Source organism: Erithacus rubecula (assembly GCF_903797595.1).
Source record: "Erithacus rubecula genome assembly, chromosome: 10".
In the NCBI taxonomy this organism is placed as follows: domain Eukaryota; kingdom Metazoa; phylum Chordata; class Aves; order Passeriformes; family Muscicapidae; genus Erithacus; species Erithacus rubecula.
The window spans coordinates 4,706,902-4,723,121 of record NC_136662.1 but is presented as its reverse complement, the minus strand read 5'-3'; the positions used below and the strand labels follow the sequence as shown (position 1 = coordinate 4,723,121).

The window sequence follows — 16,220 nt, the reverse complement described above, 5'->3', positions numbered from 1 at the left end:
CTGGGCTCTGCCTGTGCCAGCAGAAACACTGCAGCAGCTCTGACAGAGCAGGGAGCAGTGTCCCCACACATCACCCTGTCCCTCCTCACAGCTGGCCTCTGCAATGCCACCTACACACAGGGCAATGCCTGCTGGCACCCCGAGTTCTGGCTGTGCCATTGAAGAGTTCAGCATGAAGAGATACAATCAATTAAAGGCTTCAGAGGGCAGTTCTGCAGGCTGACACAAACCTGCTTAGAACAAACATCCTCCAGGATCTGAAAGCTCCTGACAGCCTCACTGCTGGTGCTGCACATTCCTGCCTGATGGCCCCTGAAAGGCTCCATCAGCTGCAGGCACACCTGCTCACAGACAAGCTGGGAAGGACCACTGAGCCAGGTTTACATAAGGGAATACATCACTGTAGCACCCAGAATGTCCACACTCCTTCATTACATTTTTTAAATCTTTGGGGGAATTCTGTCTAATCAACAAAAAAAGTCAGTGAATTGTAGACTCTGCATTCTAGCCAGCATTTGCTTAGACACCTTAAAATAAATCACCAACACCCCCAACTTGCCAACACTGTAAAATCAGCATATAATAAGATCCACAAAAATAGGTTAGACATGAGGGACATTGTTAGTTGTTGTTGCTTTGTTGGTGAATCACCAAAATCAGGTCACGTTGCCCATGAGAGGAAGGCTACAGCCAGGCTTTCACACTGAGCCTGCTGAGGCTCAATAATTAACCATAGCAAAAAGCTATATAGACAACATTTTCTATACAGTCAATTTTATTTGTCTGCTCTCATTTCTCAGGAATCAACTTGTTTCTGTAAATGAAGTTACAAGACCAGAATAGTTAATCAAGAACAGAAAACAGAAGTTTTCAGAAAACACAGGTGCTAACTTTACAAGCAATTTAAGACTTAAAGGCTAAAGTCTGACAAAATAACTGACCATGTAATGTTCTACATGTGAAGGGATATGTCTGTAAATTTTAACAAGTTTCCAACTTTCACAAGCTGAGTTTTAGCTTACAGTACCTCACAAATGTTTTCCACCTCGAATATTGCCACACTGTAGAAAAAATAGATTCCTATTTTTGAAGACAAGGTTGTTTGTGCATGGACATTAACAAGTACAAAAAAAATTCAGCAGATAATTTTATAATATTTTCTCTTAACTATAACAGAAAGTGCAACACTAGAAAGGCATCTCCTGCCTACTTAAAATGTCTTATACCTTTATAAAGCTAACTCTGACTGTACACATTACATCCTAGAACACACAAGTAAGTTTGAAAGTGTCCTGGCAGAAGTATGGAAAGCATGCTTACAACTTTTGTAAGCAAAAAGACACAATAGCAAACACCAGTGAAAAGTGATTATGCCTGGAAACAAACAAATTCATGTCTGAATGTCTGAATCTTCTCTACTAGCTGAAAACAAAATCCCATGACATTTGTTGATTCTGCAACTTTATTTGCATTTAAAGACTGGTTGCTAAGCTTCTCATCTGAAGAACCACCACAATCAATCAGGAGTTTCTAGCTCTGTTAGAATTAAGTCTATCAGATCCAATGGATTTAAATTGCAGATTGATCCAGATTGACTTTTGTAAGAAGAGGTCCTGCTTCCTCATGTTCCTCAGTCTTGCATCTAACCACAACAAGTGCAGAGGGTGGGTATCTGTTGAGTTTTTGTTCATTCATGTACTCCAGATCTCCATAGATGCTCAGCTTCTGAAACATTTAAACAAGGTACTTTAAGACAAAGACCCTCCATATTGTGAATAATATGAATTTCATTATGCAGCTGCATTCCAGGTTCTGATGGCTGCAGCCCTGCAACACAAGCCCTTCTGTAACATCTGAACTTCACAGCTAGAACTAGACTTGCATCCAGAAGAAATGTAAGAAATCTGCCAGAAGAAGGGTGGATGCAGTGTTTGTGTGACAGCTCCTTTGGTGTGCAAACACTGAGTCAGGGCTCTCTGGGCACTGGGAGAGTGCCTGCTCCCCTCAATCAGACTCTGCACTCACCAAAAACTGTGCTGTCACTCTGTTCTCACTATTGACCCTCCTGCATTAAACCCACACTGGGTCCCCCCTACCCCACCCAGCTCTCAGAATATATTAATTCCCAGAGAAATGGGAATCAGCCTCCATTTGTTCAGAGCACTCTGAAGTTTGTTGAGAGTACAGCACTACAAACCCAAAGTCTAAATAAGGCTCAGAACTCTATGAGCCACAGGAATGAGCATTCTTGCTCATTCAGCTATAAAACCATCATTTAAATAAACCAAATTGGTTTGCCATCCACAGCCACAAAATAAAATACCCCTCCTTAACTGAGCCTCCCCCAAATATTTCTTAGTCTCTAGACAGCTGTAACATAAAAGCAGTATAATGAATAAATTCCAAATACTGTAGTTCTGAAGTGCAGTACCTCAGATGGAACATACTGCTCCACAGCTGTAGCTACAGTGGCACAACAAATCCAGAGCAGCACCAGCACTGACAGGACGAGTGTAGTGGTTAAAATCCAACTGGAATTTCTGAAATGAGAAGAATATTAATAGATTTCATAGACTGAATACAAGGCAATGGACCTCTAAAAAATCTGGCTCATTTCTGACTGCCTTTCCTGCCAATTCATTAGTCTCTGTCTCTTCCAGCTACACAGCCCACTGCAGACTCCTGGGTACCAATATCACAAAAGACTTGCTGGATTCTGTTATGGGACCCTAAGAATCCTCCTGTTTACAGATTTAAAAACAGATTTTTCTCCTATGCATCTGCAGGGCAACTCACTGATCCCTTCATGTGTGAACTTTTAAGAAGAAAGCAAGGAAAGCTTTAATAAATACATACTGAGTATTTTCAGTCTGGAAACAAGGCATCCCAGTGTGCTACACAACACAGTCCCAAAACAATGTGCTTTGCCCTAAAACACATCCAGAGCTAATGAACAGGCAAAACACAGTATTGATTAAACAGTTCCCAGAACACACTCTAAAAACAGAGCAGGAAATTATCAATATGTTGTTCACTTGAAATGGAAAGGAAAAATCAAAGTTGGCAGGACAGCCTGCAGAAACCATGGGGCCAGCACAGCAAAGCAGCACAATTGGTCAGATACAAAACTGTGATGCTGTGCATTCTGAGCCTACAGACCTGGAGACCATGAGACCTGCCAGCAGTGTACACACACAGAGGAAGGGCCTTCCCCCTCCTCAGTGTGCAGACATGCAGACAGAGCCCAGGACACACGTACATGGACAGACACTTGAAGAAGCTGTCGCTGGCTCGCTCCTCCAACAGTCCCCGGAAGGGCTGAGAGCTCCCTGGGCGTCCGTCTGCTGAGGCACAACAGCACAAACAGGGTCAGGGCAGCAAGGAAGGCAAAACCCAAACCCCACACACACTTTGGCTGCACACACAGCACAAAAGGAAGCTTTAGAAACAGCCCCAGCTTGCAGGCTTCCATTTCCAGCAGAGCTTGGTTTCTACCACACTTACCAAGAGTATGCAGTGCACTCTGCACACTAAATAATTATATTGAAGCTTTCTAAAAATTTGCTTTCATATGCCACCTGTGTTGTCATTTTAAAAACTTGCATGACAGGGAATATTTACATTTCCTCTTCCAAAGCACAAAGAGCAACTTACAGGCTGTCTTACTGAGTGACAAAGATCCTTTTGTATCTCCAGCTTCCTGATCAAGCTGTGGAACATACTGCACTTCTGGCTTTGACTAAAACAAAATAAGGAGTTAGGAGATCCTGCTAGAAAGCTTGCACTGATTTTGATAATTTACATTTTCAAAAATAATACAGAAATTAACCTTAAGACATGTTTGATCTTTTAAGTTGGAATTTTAAAATGGCCTTAAAGGCAGTGAAATACTAGGAAAAATTAAACACTTTAAAAACTGATCTGCAGTCTTTTCTCTGTCTGGAAGGAGCAGAGTTGAAATCAGCCACCTTAATCTCAATGAAAAAAGGAAGCACCTGGAATATGACAATTTTGCCATCATCTGCTTGAAGGTAGAAAGTCCATGAGGATGTTATGAAGCTCTGAGCTGAGTCCATCATGTCACTCCAGAATGATCTCACCAGTGTCAGAGGAAAGAGGAGATGAATTCTTGGCATCAGGGACATTAACTGCAAGCACAACATTAACATTTTTTCCATTTGTTTTCATATGAAAAGAACAGAAATTATGTTCTTGCTCACCTCGTGTCTAGATTTCAGTCCTTAGGAAGATTTATTTTCCATTTGAAGAAATTTTAAAAAGAGAAGACACAGTGAACAGAAACAAGTAGGTGGTATTTGAAAAACATGTCACCTACTTACTTGCTCTTGCCTTAACTCAGCAAATGGCAACTGGTTCTGGCATCCAAGATGGCAAGCATATTGTTCATCAGATTGGGAGTATGCTTCAGTGCAGGCTGCAAGGGAGAAATTCCCCAAATGAGATGATAAATTCTGCATTTTAGTTAAGAAAACATTCTCAGTATAAATTGGATCAGAAACAAAACAGCAGTTGACAACCCCATTTGCAAGGGAAGCTATGGTAATCCCAAGGTAGCATTTGCTCTGAGGTTTAATGACAGAATCAGAGCTTCAACAGAGCAGGGAGCTGAAATCTGGCTGCAATCAGAGCAAATGATCAGCAGTGTTACTCTGGCTGAGCTCAGGGATGCAAGTTCTCACTGATCCTCCCACCACCATTATAGCTCTTCTCTACATATCACATAAAACATCAGAGAACAGAGATGGAACCCCAAAGAGAACAGAGGGACCATCAGTCCATTAAATCCCTTTGAGGTAACTGCAGAAGCCATGGTAACAAAGGAAAATCAAAGGAGTATTTCCTGCTAATACAGAAACTGCACTGAAAGTATTATGGAATAATTTCTTATGAAAAATTAAGCTGTTTTAGAGAGAGCTTCTATTAATTGCTCACTAGAGATCATAAAGACCAAGAAATCTAAATTATTTGGAGAGAATAATTCAGTTTATTCTGTCCATGGACAAATCAGGCATATGATACACAGCTCTCCTGTACAATTCTAAAGCTTAGGTGGACAGTGTTGCAGTAGTACCTGATCTCAAGAATCAAACCAAAAAGCAACACAAAAGACAGCAGCTCCCCCAGTTTTCCAGAGGAACAAATGGACCATCACAAGGACTCAGAAGCTGGCAGAAGTGTGGCAGCAGCAGCTAAACATTTGAATGTTCAGCTCATGGCACCTGAGCAGCCATTCCACGCTACAACTGCCATGGAGTCAGTGTCTGCAGGAAGCACCAGAGACAGAAGTGAGCAGAGCAGCCAAGATGGATCTGCCAAGCACACAACACTCACTCAGGGCACCCACCAGCAGATCACAGAACATAAGCCAGCAAAGACAACAGCCTCAGAAAGGAGAGTTAAAGCAGAAAGAAGCAACTGTTCCATTACTCTACATGTGCTCTATTGCTACATTACCCTGCTTTATGGCACTCTCTTGTGTGTGGTTTGACAACTATGCTGACAGGCTGTATCACAGCTACTCACACTGTGACAGACTGCAGCATTAGCCCATTTCTGGAGTATTTACTGCACTTTTTGAACATTAGCATTGTTGTATGCCAGGCTTTCTGCTTCCCTACCTGAGCTGGCCACAAGCTCTCTTGCTTCCAGGAGCTACTGAGAGGACAAAAGGCTCCCCTAAGTGCTGGCCTGGTGCATTATTGTATTGATAGTAAAGGTGGAGAGATCCTACCTTTCCTTTCTGAATAAAACTGTGAATCAGCTACCTCAATATTATTGGAAGAAAGTTTTATACAATTCCAAACCCAGTATTAATTGGCCTGTATCACACACCATTCCTCGAGGGACATAAAGGTGTGGCACTTGGGGTCACGGTTTAATGCTGGGGGAGTGGTTGGACTTTCTGCTCTTAAAGGTCTTCTCCAACATAAATTATTCTATATTTCACTTTCACTGTTAAATCTTTGCTTTAACACAGATAACCTGAGAGGATTAGTAACCAGTACTTAAAGGCCTATTCCAAACAAAACATGTATCTCATTCCCAAGGGTTTAGCTACAGGAAAAGCTTAATATGTATATCAGATCACAAGTTACAAGGCACATTAAGATCTGTGCTCTTGCTCCACTGAACAATTCACTTCTATATACAAATTTGTCAAGAATGGCAAATGGGACTGATTGTCACAGGGAATTATTAAAAGACAAGTGTTCATTTGCTTGCATTTCTCCCCAGGCATTTTGTGTTTTCCAAGACAAACTGTTTATAGTAAAATGCAGTATTTCCAATTTATTTACAGAAACTGATGATACTTGAGGAAACAGAACTCAGGAAAAAAACCTCAGGAAAACAGCAACACTGAGGAGAAACTCAGGAGAACAACTTTCCCATAAGATTAATTTGAATACATCCCGTATGTAGATTTGAAGAAGCTGTAAAACCCAAAGCAACTAAAAGAATGCCACTGATTCAACACCAGCCTTTGAGGCACTGCAGCTCTCCCCTGCACTGTGGGATGGGATGCTGGAGGGGCTCTGAGGGGCTCACCAGAGTCACATTCCTGTTTGGTCCGATTCAAATCGGCGCCATCGTCCACGAACTGACAGATGGAGAAGAGTCGGCAGCCGCGCTGGCAGGCAAACAGCTCCTCTTCCTGGGGAGGCACAAGGAAAGGCTTGCATCCCTCCAGCCCACAACAAAGTGGCACAAAACAAGCATTTTTTGGTTGGTTGGTTGGGTGTTTTTGTCCTCCTTCCCTCCACCAGATGTACAAGCCAGCTCAATGTGAAACGGGGTGAGCTGAAATAAGCCCAAGCCAGCAGCACTAACCTATGGGTTTATCTCAAACAGAGTTTTTCCTTCTGCACTGGGCAAACCTGGAACAGCAAATGCTATTTTGTAATTCCACAACTCACAAACAATTCCACAATTCCAGCAGTTTTTAAAAGTGTTGTGTTTGAAATTAAGAGACAGTGCTGAAAAAGATTTATTGATGCTTAATCTTACAAAGAGTAGAAAATCTCCATTCTCAGAACTTAAATGGTAAAACCAGCAGGAAAGGACAAAAATCCTCTAATTTTGACAGTGGAATATAATGTATCTAAACAGATTAATGACTCTAATGAGAGCTACAACAAAACTATCAGAAAAAGAGATTATTTTCTGATGTCCTACACTGCATCCTGGTTATCTGCCTGCTTCACAAACACAAATGTTTATTTATTATATTGAACTGAAAGGCAAAAGTGCTTCCTCACTGCCAGCTATTAAAAATAGGCAAATACAGAAATCCTACACCTAGCATTCTGTCCACAGCTCCAGGGGGATGATGTGAACCACAGCCTCTGTCACAGGAGTGTCTCACTGACCACACCCTGCCACTGACCCGTGAATCAGAAATTCAAATCCAGCAGCCACTGCAAACAGGTGCAAAACAGGCTCTGGATTGATCTAACAACAACCAAACACACCACACCTCTTGTACAACCTGCTGAAAATGACCTGGCTATTGTAACTGACACCACCAGCTTTACAGGCACAGGAGGAGAAAATGATTAATATAAACTAAAACCTGACACTGACAAGGTGGGTGGTGCTATAGCAGAAAATGTTTTGTAATTTGATATCCAGATAAATGAGCTGTAGAGATTTATTTCCACCACAATCTCAATGAAGTTCCTCTTATTTTCCACTCATAACTAAAACTAGTTTCCTTCAATTCCACCAGGAGTTTTGTGACAAACAGAACAAACACTGCTCATAAAAAAACGTGGCTGGATTAGTGGACAGCTCCAACAACACGTAACAAAATTCTTATTCAAAAAGTGAAGTAAAAAAATTCAATAAAATGCAATAAAAATCACGTAAATATCAGCCCTCCTTGAGCTTCAAAGGTCTTGTAAGAGAAACAAGAGCAATACACCAAAACAAGCCATAATACACATGTAAATTTACTCATATTCCACACAACTCCCTTCTTTCCAGCTAAAAAAATCCAACTGAATTCCATGGGGAAGCAGACAAAGCCCTGTTACCTGATCCTGCTCCACTTGCCTGCTGCCTTCCTTGAAATCCCAAATACAGGATAAGAGTTCCACCTGCTAAACAGCTGCAGCTGATAATGAAGTTTATTGCCAGCAAAGAACAGCAAAAAAATATGAGATTTTTGATCTCAGATTTTCCAAATTTAAGCTCGTAGTTCAAAGGCATGCACACATGAGCAGCAAACTCTGGGGGATGAAATTAAATTCTTATCAGACACAATTTCAATATCTTACAATGAGATAAAAAAATGCCCATGAAGGCTTGTTGTCATAATTTTATGCTTCATTTTTCAACACCCAAGTGCCACCCTGACTCAGGATCTTTGCCCTGCCACAAACACAGCACGGTTTCAGTGTCCAAAACACGGAGCAGCCCAAGCTAAATTACAGCTGCCTTTTTTAGGAACGGAAAGGGGAAAAAAAAGAGCGGCCAAACGCCCTAAACCCACAAAACCTCGGGCACTGACAAAGCTGTAGTTGGACAACAGCGCTTCACTGGCAAGCGGCAGCTTACCCGTGTAGTGACATAAGGAAGTATCTGTCTTTAGAGAGAGCCGCGGGGGAACGGGGCAGAGGAAGGGCCCTGCCAGCCCCGGGGGAGGCGGAGGGAAGCGCCGCAGGTACCGGGAAGCGCCGGCCGTACCTTGGGGTAGGTGTGCAGGGGGTAGGTCAGCTGGCAGGCGCGGTGACACGAAGCCGTGTTGCCCAGCACGGAGTCGAAGGCCTCGGAGGAGGCGGCGGGGAGCGGCCCTGAGGCGGCTCCCGCCTGGATCACCAGGAACAGCGGCAGGAGCAAGAGGAGGACGGCGAGGCCTCCCCGCCGCACCGCCATCTTCGTTCCTCCGGCACCGGCCGCCGGCAGCCCCTCGCGAGATGTGCCTCTCGCGGAGCCTGCTGGGAGGTGTAGTGCGCGCCGCGGGGCGTCCCCGCCCATTGCGTAGAGCCTCGCCCCCGATGGGAACTACCGTGCGGAAAGGGCGAGGCAGTGGCGCCGGCTTCCGCGCGAGGCCTGCTGGGAAATGTAGTCCGCATCTCGGGGTACCCCCGGCCATCCCATAGGGCCTCGGCCCTGTAGGGAACTACCGGACGGAAATGGCGAGGCCGCGGTGGCGGCTTCCGTGAGGGAGGGCGGCGGGGCGAGCATGGATCGGTTCGTGGTGCGCCGCGCCCGCGGCCCGGAGAGCCCCCGCCGGGCCGCCCCCGGGCCCCGCGCCTACCGGCAGGTCACCCTCGAGTCCCTCAAGGCAGGTCACCGGCGGGAGGGAGCGGGGACACGGCCCGGCCCGGCCCCCCGCGGCACCGGCTGAGGCACGGGCAGGGCGGTGGGGGCGCAGCGGTGTGCGATCTCCCAAATCTCTGCAGCGTTTAGGTGGGATCCGAACAGGGAAATGGTTGTACAGGTGCAGAGGGCTCTGCTGCCTTGGAAGGGGATCCATGGGTTATAACTCGGCGCGGTGCAGGGTCAGGCTGGGCACACGATTGGAGCACAGCCCGGTGACTCCGCCAGCCTCGGTATTTCCAGCTGGTTCTCGCCCCTCTCCAGCAAGGAAAACCCTCCAGTTCATTCCATGCATGGCTTGCGTGAGACCTGCGCGGGATCTGAGCCCCTCTTGGTCAACAGCAAAACATTTGCTGCACCAAAAAGTTAATCGAGTGTGGCAGAAATCTAAAGAGTGGTGCATAAAGCATTGCAGTTGTCTGAGCACTGCTGGATAAGATGCCTCACATCTCAAAGAGACTTGCATTGTTTGCAGTCTGTTCTGTCGAGGTCTGTGGCAAAACCAGTGAAAAACACTGCAGCTGTGCAGTCCATTCAGGTCTGCATTCGTGTTCCCTTATGCTTTGGTTCTCACCTTGCTGGCATTGTTTTACATCTGAAGTCAGTCTGAGCTGGATTCTAAGGATAATCAGCCACCTCCCTCTTAATCCCTTTTCCTATTTAGAAACATTTATACAGTGGATTCCTTAAATCCAGAACACTTCTAGGAGATGTTTGTTACAGTCCCCAGAGTTTGGCAGACCAGGGTGAAGCCTCTCACTTTGTTTGCTGATTACTTCAGTCTTGATTTGCAGGAGTTTCCTAATTCCAAGCAAGTACCCATCATATATTCTGTGCCATGATCAATAATTCATGCACTGATAACAGCCCCATTAGCTGAGATGAAGGTGGTGTCCTTATTTATCATAACAATATTCCACTTTCCTAATAGCATTTCTCTTTCCCAGAGAGTTGTGGTTGTGGAAGACATAAAACGATGGAAGTCTATACTTGAGCTTCCTGGGCAACCAAAAGAGAACCTGATGGAAGCTTTGGAGGAGCTGAAAAAGAAGATACCTTCCAAGGAAGTGTTACTTTCCACTAAAATAGGTACATCTGGTCTATCTAAACTGTGAATATTAGGCTGTCTTGTGTCTGCTTGGCTTGTCAATACACTAGAGATTAGTCTGGAAGCTTTGTAAGAAATGAGGAAATTGCTGCCAATGGAATATTGTTGATATCAAGCCTGCAGTTGTCACAGCTTGTACTGAGAAAGTCAGCTGTCCTGAGATTTTCCTCCCAGGAAATGCTGCATCACCCCTTTTCTGGTCAGAGTTTTGAAGAGCTCTCCTTGGTAACTCTGTGTTTTATTCCTTCTCCTGCTGTCCATCAGGGCTCATTTATCTGATTTGGCTGAATTCTCTGAAAGTGTGAGAAAATCTCCTTTCAGACTGGCCCAGAACTGCTTCCTGCACCCTCTCACTGAGCAATCCCCAGCACATGGGCAGCTCCCAGCAAACGGCAGAGCCCGATTCCTGCCTCTTCTCCACGGGACTTGGGGGAGGGATAACGTGTGACCCCACGGTCCCTGCCCTTCCTGAGCAGGGACAGCATCCCGGCCTTTGTTTGCCGTCGGAGCAGCCGGATCTCTGTTCGCAGAGCCCTGCAAAAGGAGCTGTGACCCGCCCCTTTCTTCTTTCATCTGCCTTGTTCAGCTTATTCGGGGTTTTCCCCGGGATTTTTCCCTATGCCTGCCTGGGGGAGCCACTGAAGCCTAACAGTGACATCTCCTGGCCAGGGAAAAACATCCCTCTGGAAGCAGGAAGGTCCCTTTTGTCTCCTCGCAGGGGAAAGGCTCTTCTGCACTGCCAGGCCCTCTCGATGGGGAAGATTCTGCTTGGAATCACCCTGGTGCTCCCATGTTAAAATGCTACAGCTATCATCAGCAACATTTGTTTCCTTAAAGGGGTTCCCAGTTAAAAACCAGCACTTTTTGCAGGCCAGGCTTTAAAGCCTTTACCAGATCTAGGATCTGTGTAAAAAACTAATCTAGGCCTGTGTTAAATAAATGTCACTCCACACCTTGATGACTTGGAAAGGTGATTTTCACAATTCGCTAATTTCTCAAGCTCCATGCTTAAATCCCGGTCATTTTGTATTTACGTTTGTGTCAATGCTCAGCTGTTTTGCTGAAGAACAAGGTGTGTGGCTGCTTTAGCTGTGCTGTGAGTTGACAGGCTGTGTTTTCCCCAGCTGGCAGTCCCAAAGGAGCTGTTCTGTTCTCCAGGTCACACCGTGAACTCCATGCGCAAACACCGTGACCCAGACGTGTCCAGCCTCGCCAGGGACATCTACAGGGAGTGGAGAACCTTCATCAAGGAGCACTCCAACAGGCCCAGCATTGAGGTCAGGAGTGATCCCAAAACTGAGGCTTTCAGGAAGAATGCTCGGAGGCTGCTCTGTGAAGCTCTGGAGTTAGAGGTACAGTGTAACAGTGGTTTTGCACCACTTAATTACTGGTTTGTCTTGAGTCTCTTCTGTCTTCACTCAGAGCCAGTATTAAAAAATATAAGAAGGAAACAGATTTTCTTGTGTTCGGGCTTGGTTGTTTATTAAGTCTTATCGAAAGATTTAATAAAATGGTCAGATTTATTTAAAATGTTCAGCAATACTTCTAGCCACCTGCTAGAAGTGTGCAAAATGGAGCTAAATCCAGTGAGAAAAATCCAGCTAGCAGCAAGGTCTCTTAAAACTAAACAGTCCAATAGAGAAATAACACCTATATTATTTATACTTTTAACCCAACAACTAAATTCCTGTGACCCTCAGTGTGGCACTAACTGTCCAACTAGAAACCATTGCATGAAACCATGAAAAAGAAGGAAGATGAACAATGAAAGAGACACCACCCAAAATCCTCCATCTTGTCCCATACCTATTAATATATTACAAAAACCTCATATTTAAAACCCTTCACCATGTGAAAGCACACGCTTCTATTTAACTACACACCCACCATTGTAACTTCATCACTCAACTTTGGAAACCTTCTCCAAGGCCTCAGGCCAAAAGCAGTGTTCTCCAGGGGGTCAGTGCCAGAAAGCTCAAAACTCCACATTTCTGGGATCCAACAGTACAGTTCACAGCCACTTGTCCATGGCTCCAAAAATTCTTTGTTGTGGGAAGAAGTTAAACCTTTTCTAGGCAGAGCTACTGCCAAGCTGGTCCTGCCTGCAGAGTGAGGACAAGACCAGGTGATCTGTTCCTATTTTTAGGGATTCCCAGCACATCCCTATTTACAAGTAACTTCATTTGCAAGGTAGATAATGTTTTTTTGGTTGTTAACCAAGTGAACCTGCTAATTGTGAGGTGTATGTGCTGTCATTTCCATAACCTGTTTAGTTGTCTGGCTACTGCAGTTGGGCTGTACAAGGAGGAAATTAATAGAATATGAAGTTTTTCCTACTAAACAGCTATAAAAGCAGCAGTGGGACTTTTTGGGTGTTTCCTAATTAAGTATTTGTAACTTTAAATCTATAGCAAAAATGGAGAGGCAAGGTTGACAATATATAAAGTGGTGATAAATACCAGATCCCTCAGGTCTGTTTAACTAAATGAACAAGGCTTTGCTGTAAGGCCTAATAACTAGTTTGCTTGGTCTATGAAATGCCATAATAATTATGATTTTCAATTTATTCATTAATTATCCTTTAAATGATAAGTCAAGTGATAAACATTCAAGAGTTACAAAGTTGTGTGCTGTGAAAACAACCTCTCCAGCTTCCAGTCTGGGGCAGCACAGAAGGATGGTTTGCTGTAGGAATGCCTTAGAAAAGTGAGAGCTCACCTTTGCTGGGTCATGAAAGCACAACTCTGCATAGTGATTATAGTGGCAGTAAAGTCTAAATCTGTGGGATACAGAGACTCTGGTACCACCCTAAGATGAGTAGAATTGGGTAAAGCAGAATTGGGTAAAGCAGAATTGGGTAAAGCAGAATTGGGTAAAGCAGAGTTGCTTCTGAGCAGGACTCACCTGAAAACACCTGCAGGCACCACATGTGCAAGCAGAGGTCACAGCAGTTGAACTGCTTATAAAGGCAAAGGGAGCCACAGCTGCTGCACTGACACCTGAGAGGCTGACAAAAAGGAGAAGGGAAGGTGGGATTGAGTGGATCCAAGGAGCATTTTAGTGATGGGTAGTAAGACCTGTGTGGTGAAGGACTTGCAGGAATGCCACTTAGCTCACTGTAATCTCCTCTATGCAAAGCATGGGAGATTTCCCATCAAAAAAGGCAGAAGTGAAATTTAAACAATTTCTTGAAGAGTGAGGGATTTTTTTCCTAAACTGTGCTGAATTACAGGTTTTGGCACGTGTTGAAGCAATAACTACATAATTAACATTTAGCAAATCCCTTTCTGCATTCTTAATTACACCTCCTTCTACACACAGAGAGCCCACATTTCCCTTTATAGCACCAGGCAGAGAGTTGCCAAGTGTTTGGCATGTCTTAGAGTTGCTTTTGGAATTGAGTTTAAAATAGTATCCAAGGTACCTTATATCAGCAAGATCAAAAGTGAGCTTTATGGAGACACTACAGCATAGCTTATAATTGCAGTGGAGCTTGATACCCAAAGCTTGTCACAGATTAGTTTCCTGTTGTGATGGCAAAGTACTGCCACCCAGCTGGAGGTGGGGATATGTTCCCTGCCACTGACCACGTTGCCTTGTCCCTTAATTGCCAGGGTGGAATTAAATTGCTCTTCCTGTTACACTTGTGATGGGAAGCAGATTTCCTTGAGTCTAAGCTGATTAATGAAGAAACACCGAAAAGCAGCAAACTCCAATTTCAATCAGCTGGCCTCCTTATTAAATGTAAAGATCTAATTTTATACTTTGCTGTTTTCAGATTGATCACCCACTGGCTGAAAATATTGAGCGCGAAGCTTTTCATCTGTGCTCCCGCCTCATTAGCGCTCCATATCGCAGGGCCCTGCGAGCCCTTGTCTTCTCATTAAAGCACAAACCTCAGACCCGAGCAGGAGTCAAGGATGGCACACTCACTGTCCCTGCCTTTGTACAGAGCCATAAAAAGTGAGGTGCTGTGCTTGATCCTGAGGGAGAACTGCCTGTGCCTGCATCTCAGTGGAACTGGGAGCTCTTCCTGCGGTGAGGGGAGTGCAGGTGACTCCCTGGTACCACTCTATCAACAGGAAGGAAGAACTAATGATGGAATGGGTAAATCTGTAATCTGTAAATCTGACTTGGTAGAAATCCATGTGGGTTTGTTGCAAGGGAAGTTTCTTGTGCTCTTCTGTGTATTTTCTATCCTTGCTCACTCACCTGTTTCTCTCTTCTCCCTCTTTGTTGTAGCTCAGTTTAGCTCCATCCCTGACATGGAAGTTCAGGTGTAATCAGCTGAATAACCTTTTTAAAGGAGCAGCTCTGTGCTGTCCTGGCTGGAAATACTGGGAACTATGGGTAATTGGCCCATGGGAGGGGATTGCTGGGGGATAATTGCAAACTCTAGTTAGCCTTAAATCAGCCAAGTCTGCTGCAGCTGGACCCTGCCTGTAGCAAGAGCTGTTTTACAAGATGATTTCCCTTTGCTGCATTCCAGAGCTGGATGAAGAATGGATTTCAGTAACTTCCATCATCTCAGTCCTGTGATTTGGGGCATTTTCTAAAGCCCCAGGTAAAGGTGCTGTCTAATGTCTCTGCTGTTCAAGGTGCAGCTCATTCAGCCTTCCATACCTTGCTTATGATGTCAACATGGTGCTTGTTCTTACTGTAATGTGAAAAAAATCATGTAATGAATTTTCTAAATAAAACAAAATATTCCTTTTAAAGGCTTTTTTTTTTCTTTCTTGTCTAAAGGGAACATGGCTCAGAATGATTGCATGAACAAATCTAAGCAACAAACTATTGTTTAAATTCTTTCTGGTTATTGAAAATTGGAATTCTTGGCTCTATATTTGCTCTGATTTCTTTTGTGCCACAAGTTGTCCTGTTCTCTATAAGCTATTACTACAGCTGTTCCAGGCATGATGTTCATATCTTCACCTAAAAAATGACTGGCTGTCATTACTTGGACCTGCTAGATACTCTTTTCATCTGTAGACCTTTAGCAGAAACTTACCTGAGGTGTTTTGTAAACTCCATAAATTTAATTAGATAACTGCAGGTTCTCTTAAGAATATCTTAAACCTAGTTTTGTTTGCTTGGGCAGTACAAAACCAGTGTTGCCTGTACACATTGAAGGTGTCCTCAAACTGCTGAACACAGAGGTTTCATTTGTAGGAAGTTAAGGTCAGGTGTGTTGGAGGCAGAAACTGGCAGATCCATGGGTGGTGATGGTGTGGGTGATATTCGATAAGATGTAACACTTTTTGACCAGGCTATAGCAAAAAATGGGGAAACCCTCAATTTCTGACAAGCAATTAGCTCAATTTCCACCTTAAATAGCTACAAACTGCACAGCTGTAATTGAATTTGTGTATCCTGGACCATCAGGAGAGGTTCAAGATCAATGAATGACAGCTTTTGCATCAGAGCTGCAATGCCAAGACCTGCAGTATTTATTTTCAGCTTCATTTTCCTGGTGCCAGGCTATGCTTTTTCTGTTTGGGTAATGTGACAAGCAATATTCCTAAAAATGAGGAACTTCTGGTCTAGTGAAAGCCAGGCTAAAGAAGTTTCCCACACAGGTCAGATACAGTCTGTTTGTGCCAAATTATGTCCCAAATATTTTTCATTTAGAAAATAACTTCAGAGATGCAGAGTTGCTGCAAATAAGCAGAAAACTCTCCTATAAATTTACTGTTTAATGGTTGATGATTTTGACCAACTTGTTTCAAGCTGGCAGTAAATTTGGGCTGAGGATTCTCAGACTCAGCTCAGC

At 44.1% G+C, this 16,220-nt stretch overlaps 2 protein-coding genes across 4 annotated transcripts; one reads left to right on the top strand and one right to left on the bottom strand.

The window, feature by feature from the left end:
* Positions 1-757: 757 nt before the first annotated feature.
* On the bottom strand, positions 758-9,012 carry TMEM59 (transmembrane protein 59). 2 transcript variants are annotated; one of them, XM_079313530.1, is made up of 8 exons: positions 8,707-9,012; positions 6,568-6,673; positions 4,341-4,435; positions 3,996-4,148; positions 3,655-3,739; positions 3,260-3,341; positions 2,432-2,540; positions 758-1,725 (listed from the first exon to the last, which is right to left on the bottom strand). In XM_079313530.1, exons 1-8 carry the CDS (start codon positions 8,995-8,997, stop codon positions 1,570-1,572), a joined length of 1,077 nt encoding a protein of 358 aa, XP_079169656.1. In that variant the 5' UTR covers positions 8,998-9,012; the 3' UTR covers positions 758-1,569. The 2 variants fall into 2 exon arrangements, with proteins under 2 accessions (XP_079169656.1, XP_079169655.1); XM_079313529.1 differs by having other exon boundaries at positions 3,260-3,344; positions 8,707-9,005.
* A 165-nt stretch (positions 9,013-9,177) lies between these two features.
* Positions 9,178-15,168, top strand: TCEANC2 (transcription elongation factor A N-terminal and central domain containing 2). 2 transcript variants are annotated; one of them, XM_079313548.1, is made up of 4 exons: positions 9,178-9,307; positions 10,290-10,431; positions 11,609-11,802; positions 14,229-15,168. In XM_079313548.1, the coding sequence occupies exons 1-4, from the start codon at positions 9,206-9,208 to the stop codon at positions 14,415-14,417; spliced, it is 627 nt and encodes a 208-aa protein (XP_079169674.1). In that variant the 5' UTR covers positions 9,178-9,205; the 3' UTR covers positions 14,418-15,168. The 2 variants fall into 2 exon arrangements, with proteins under 2 accessions (XP_079169674.1, XP_079169675.1); XM_079313549.1 differs by having other exon boundaries at positions 9,190-9,311; positions 10,294-10,431.
* Positions 15,169-16,220: the final 1,052 nt, after the last annotated feature.

What these genes read in the sequence shown, in the direction of transcription:
- TMEM59 (XM_079313529.1), bottom strand. Translation starts at nt 8,997, where the DNA reads ATGGGCGGGGACGCCCCGCGGCGCGCACTACACCTCCCAGCAGGCTCC. An exon ending in CCCTGCACACCTACCCCAAG is followed by an intron (nt 6,674 to 8,706) that starts GTACGGCCGGCG and finishes GTGCCTCCCCAG; the next exon opens with GAAGAGGAGCTGTTTGCCTG. An exon ending in CTGAGTTAAGGCAAGAGCAA is followed by an intron (nt 4,149 to 4,340) that starts GTAAGTAGGTGA and finishes TTGTGCTTGCAG; the next exon opens with TTAATGTCCCTGATGCCAAG.
- TCEANC2 (XM_079313548.1), top strand. Translation starts at nt 9,206, where the DNA reads ATGGATCGGTTCGTGGTGCGCCGCGCCCGCGGCCCGGAGAGCCCCCGC. An exon ending in TCACCCTCGAGTCCCTCAAG is followed by an intron (nt 9,308 to 10,289) that starts GCAGGTCACCGG and finishes TCTCTTTCCCAG; the next exon opens with AGAGTTGTGGTTGTGGAAGA. An exon ending in GTTACTTTCCACTAAAATAG is followed by an intron (nt 10,432 to 11,608) that starts GTACATCTGGTC and finishes TCTGTTCTCCAG; the next exon opens with GTCACACCGTGAACTCCATG.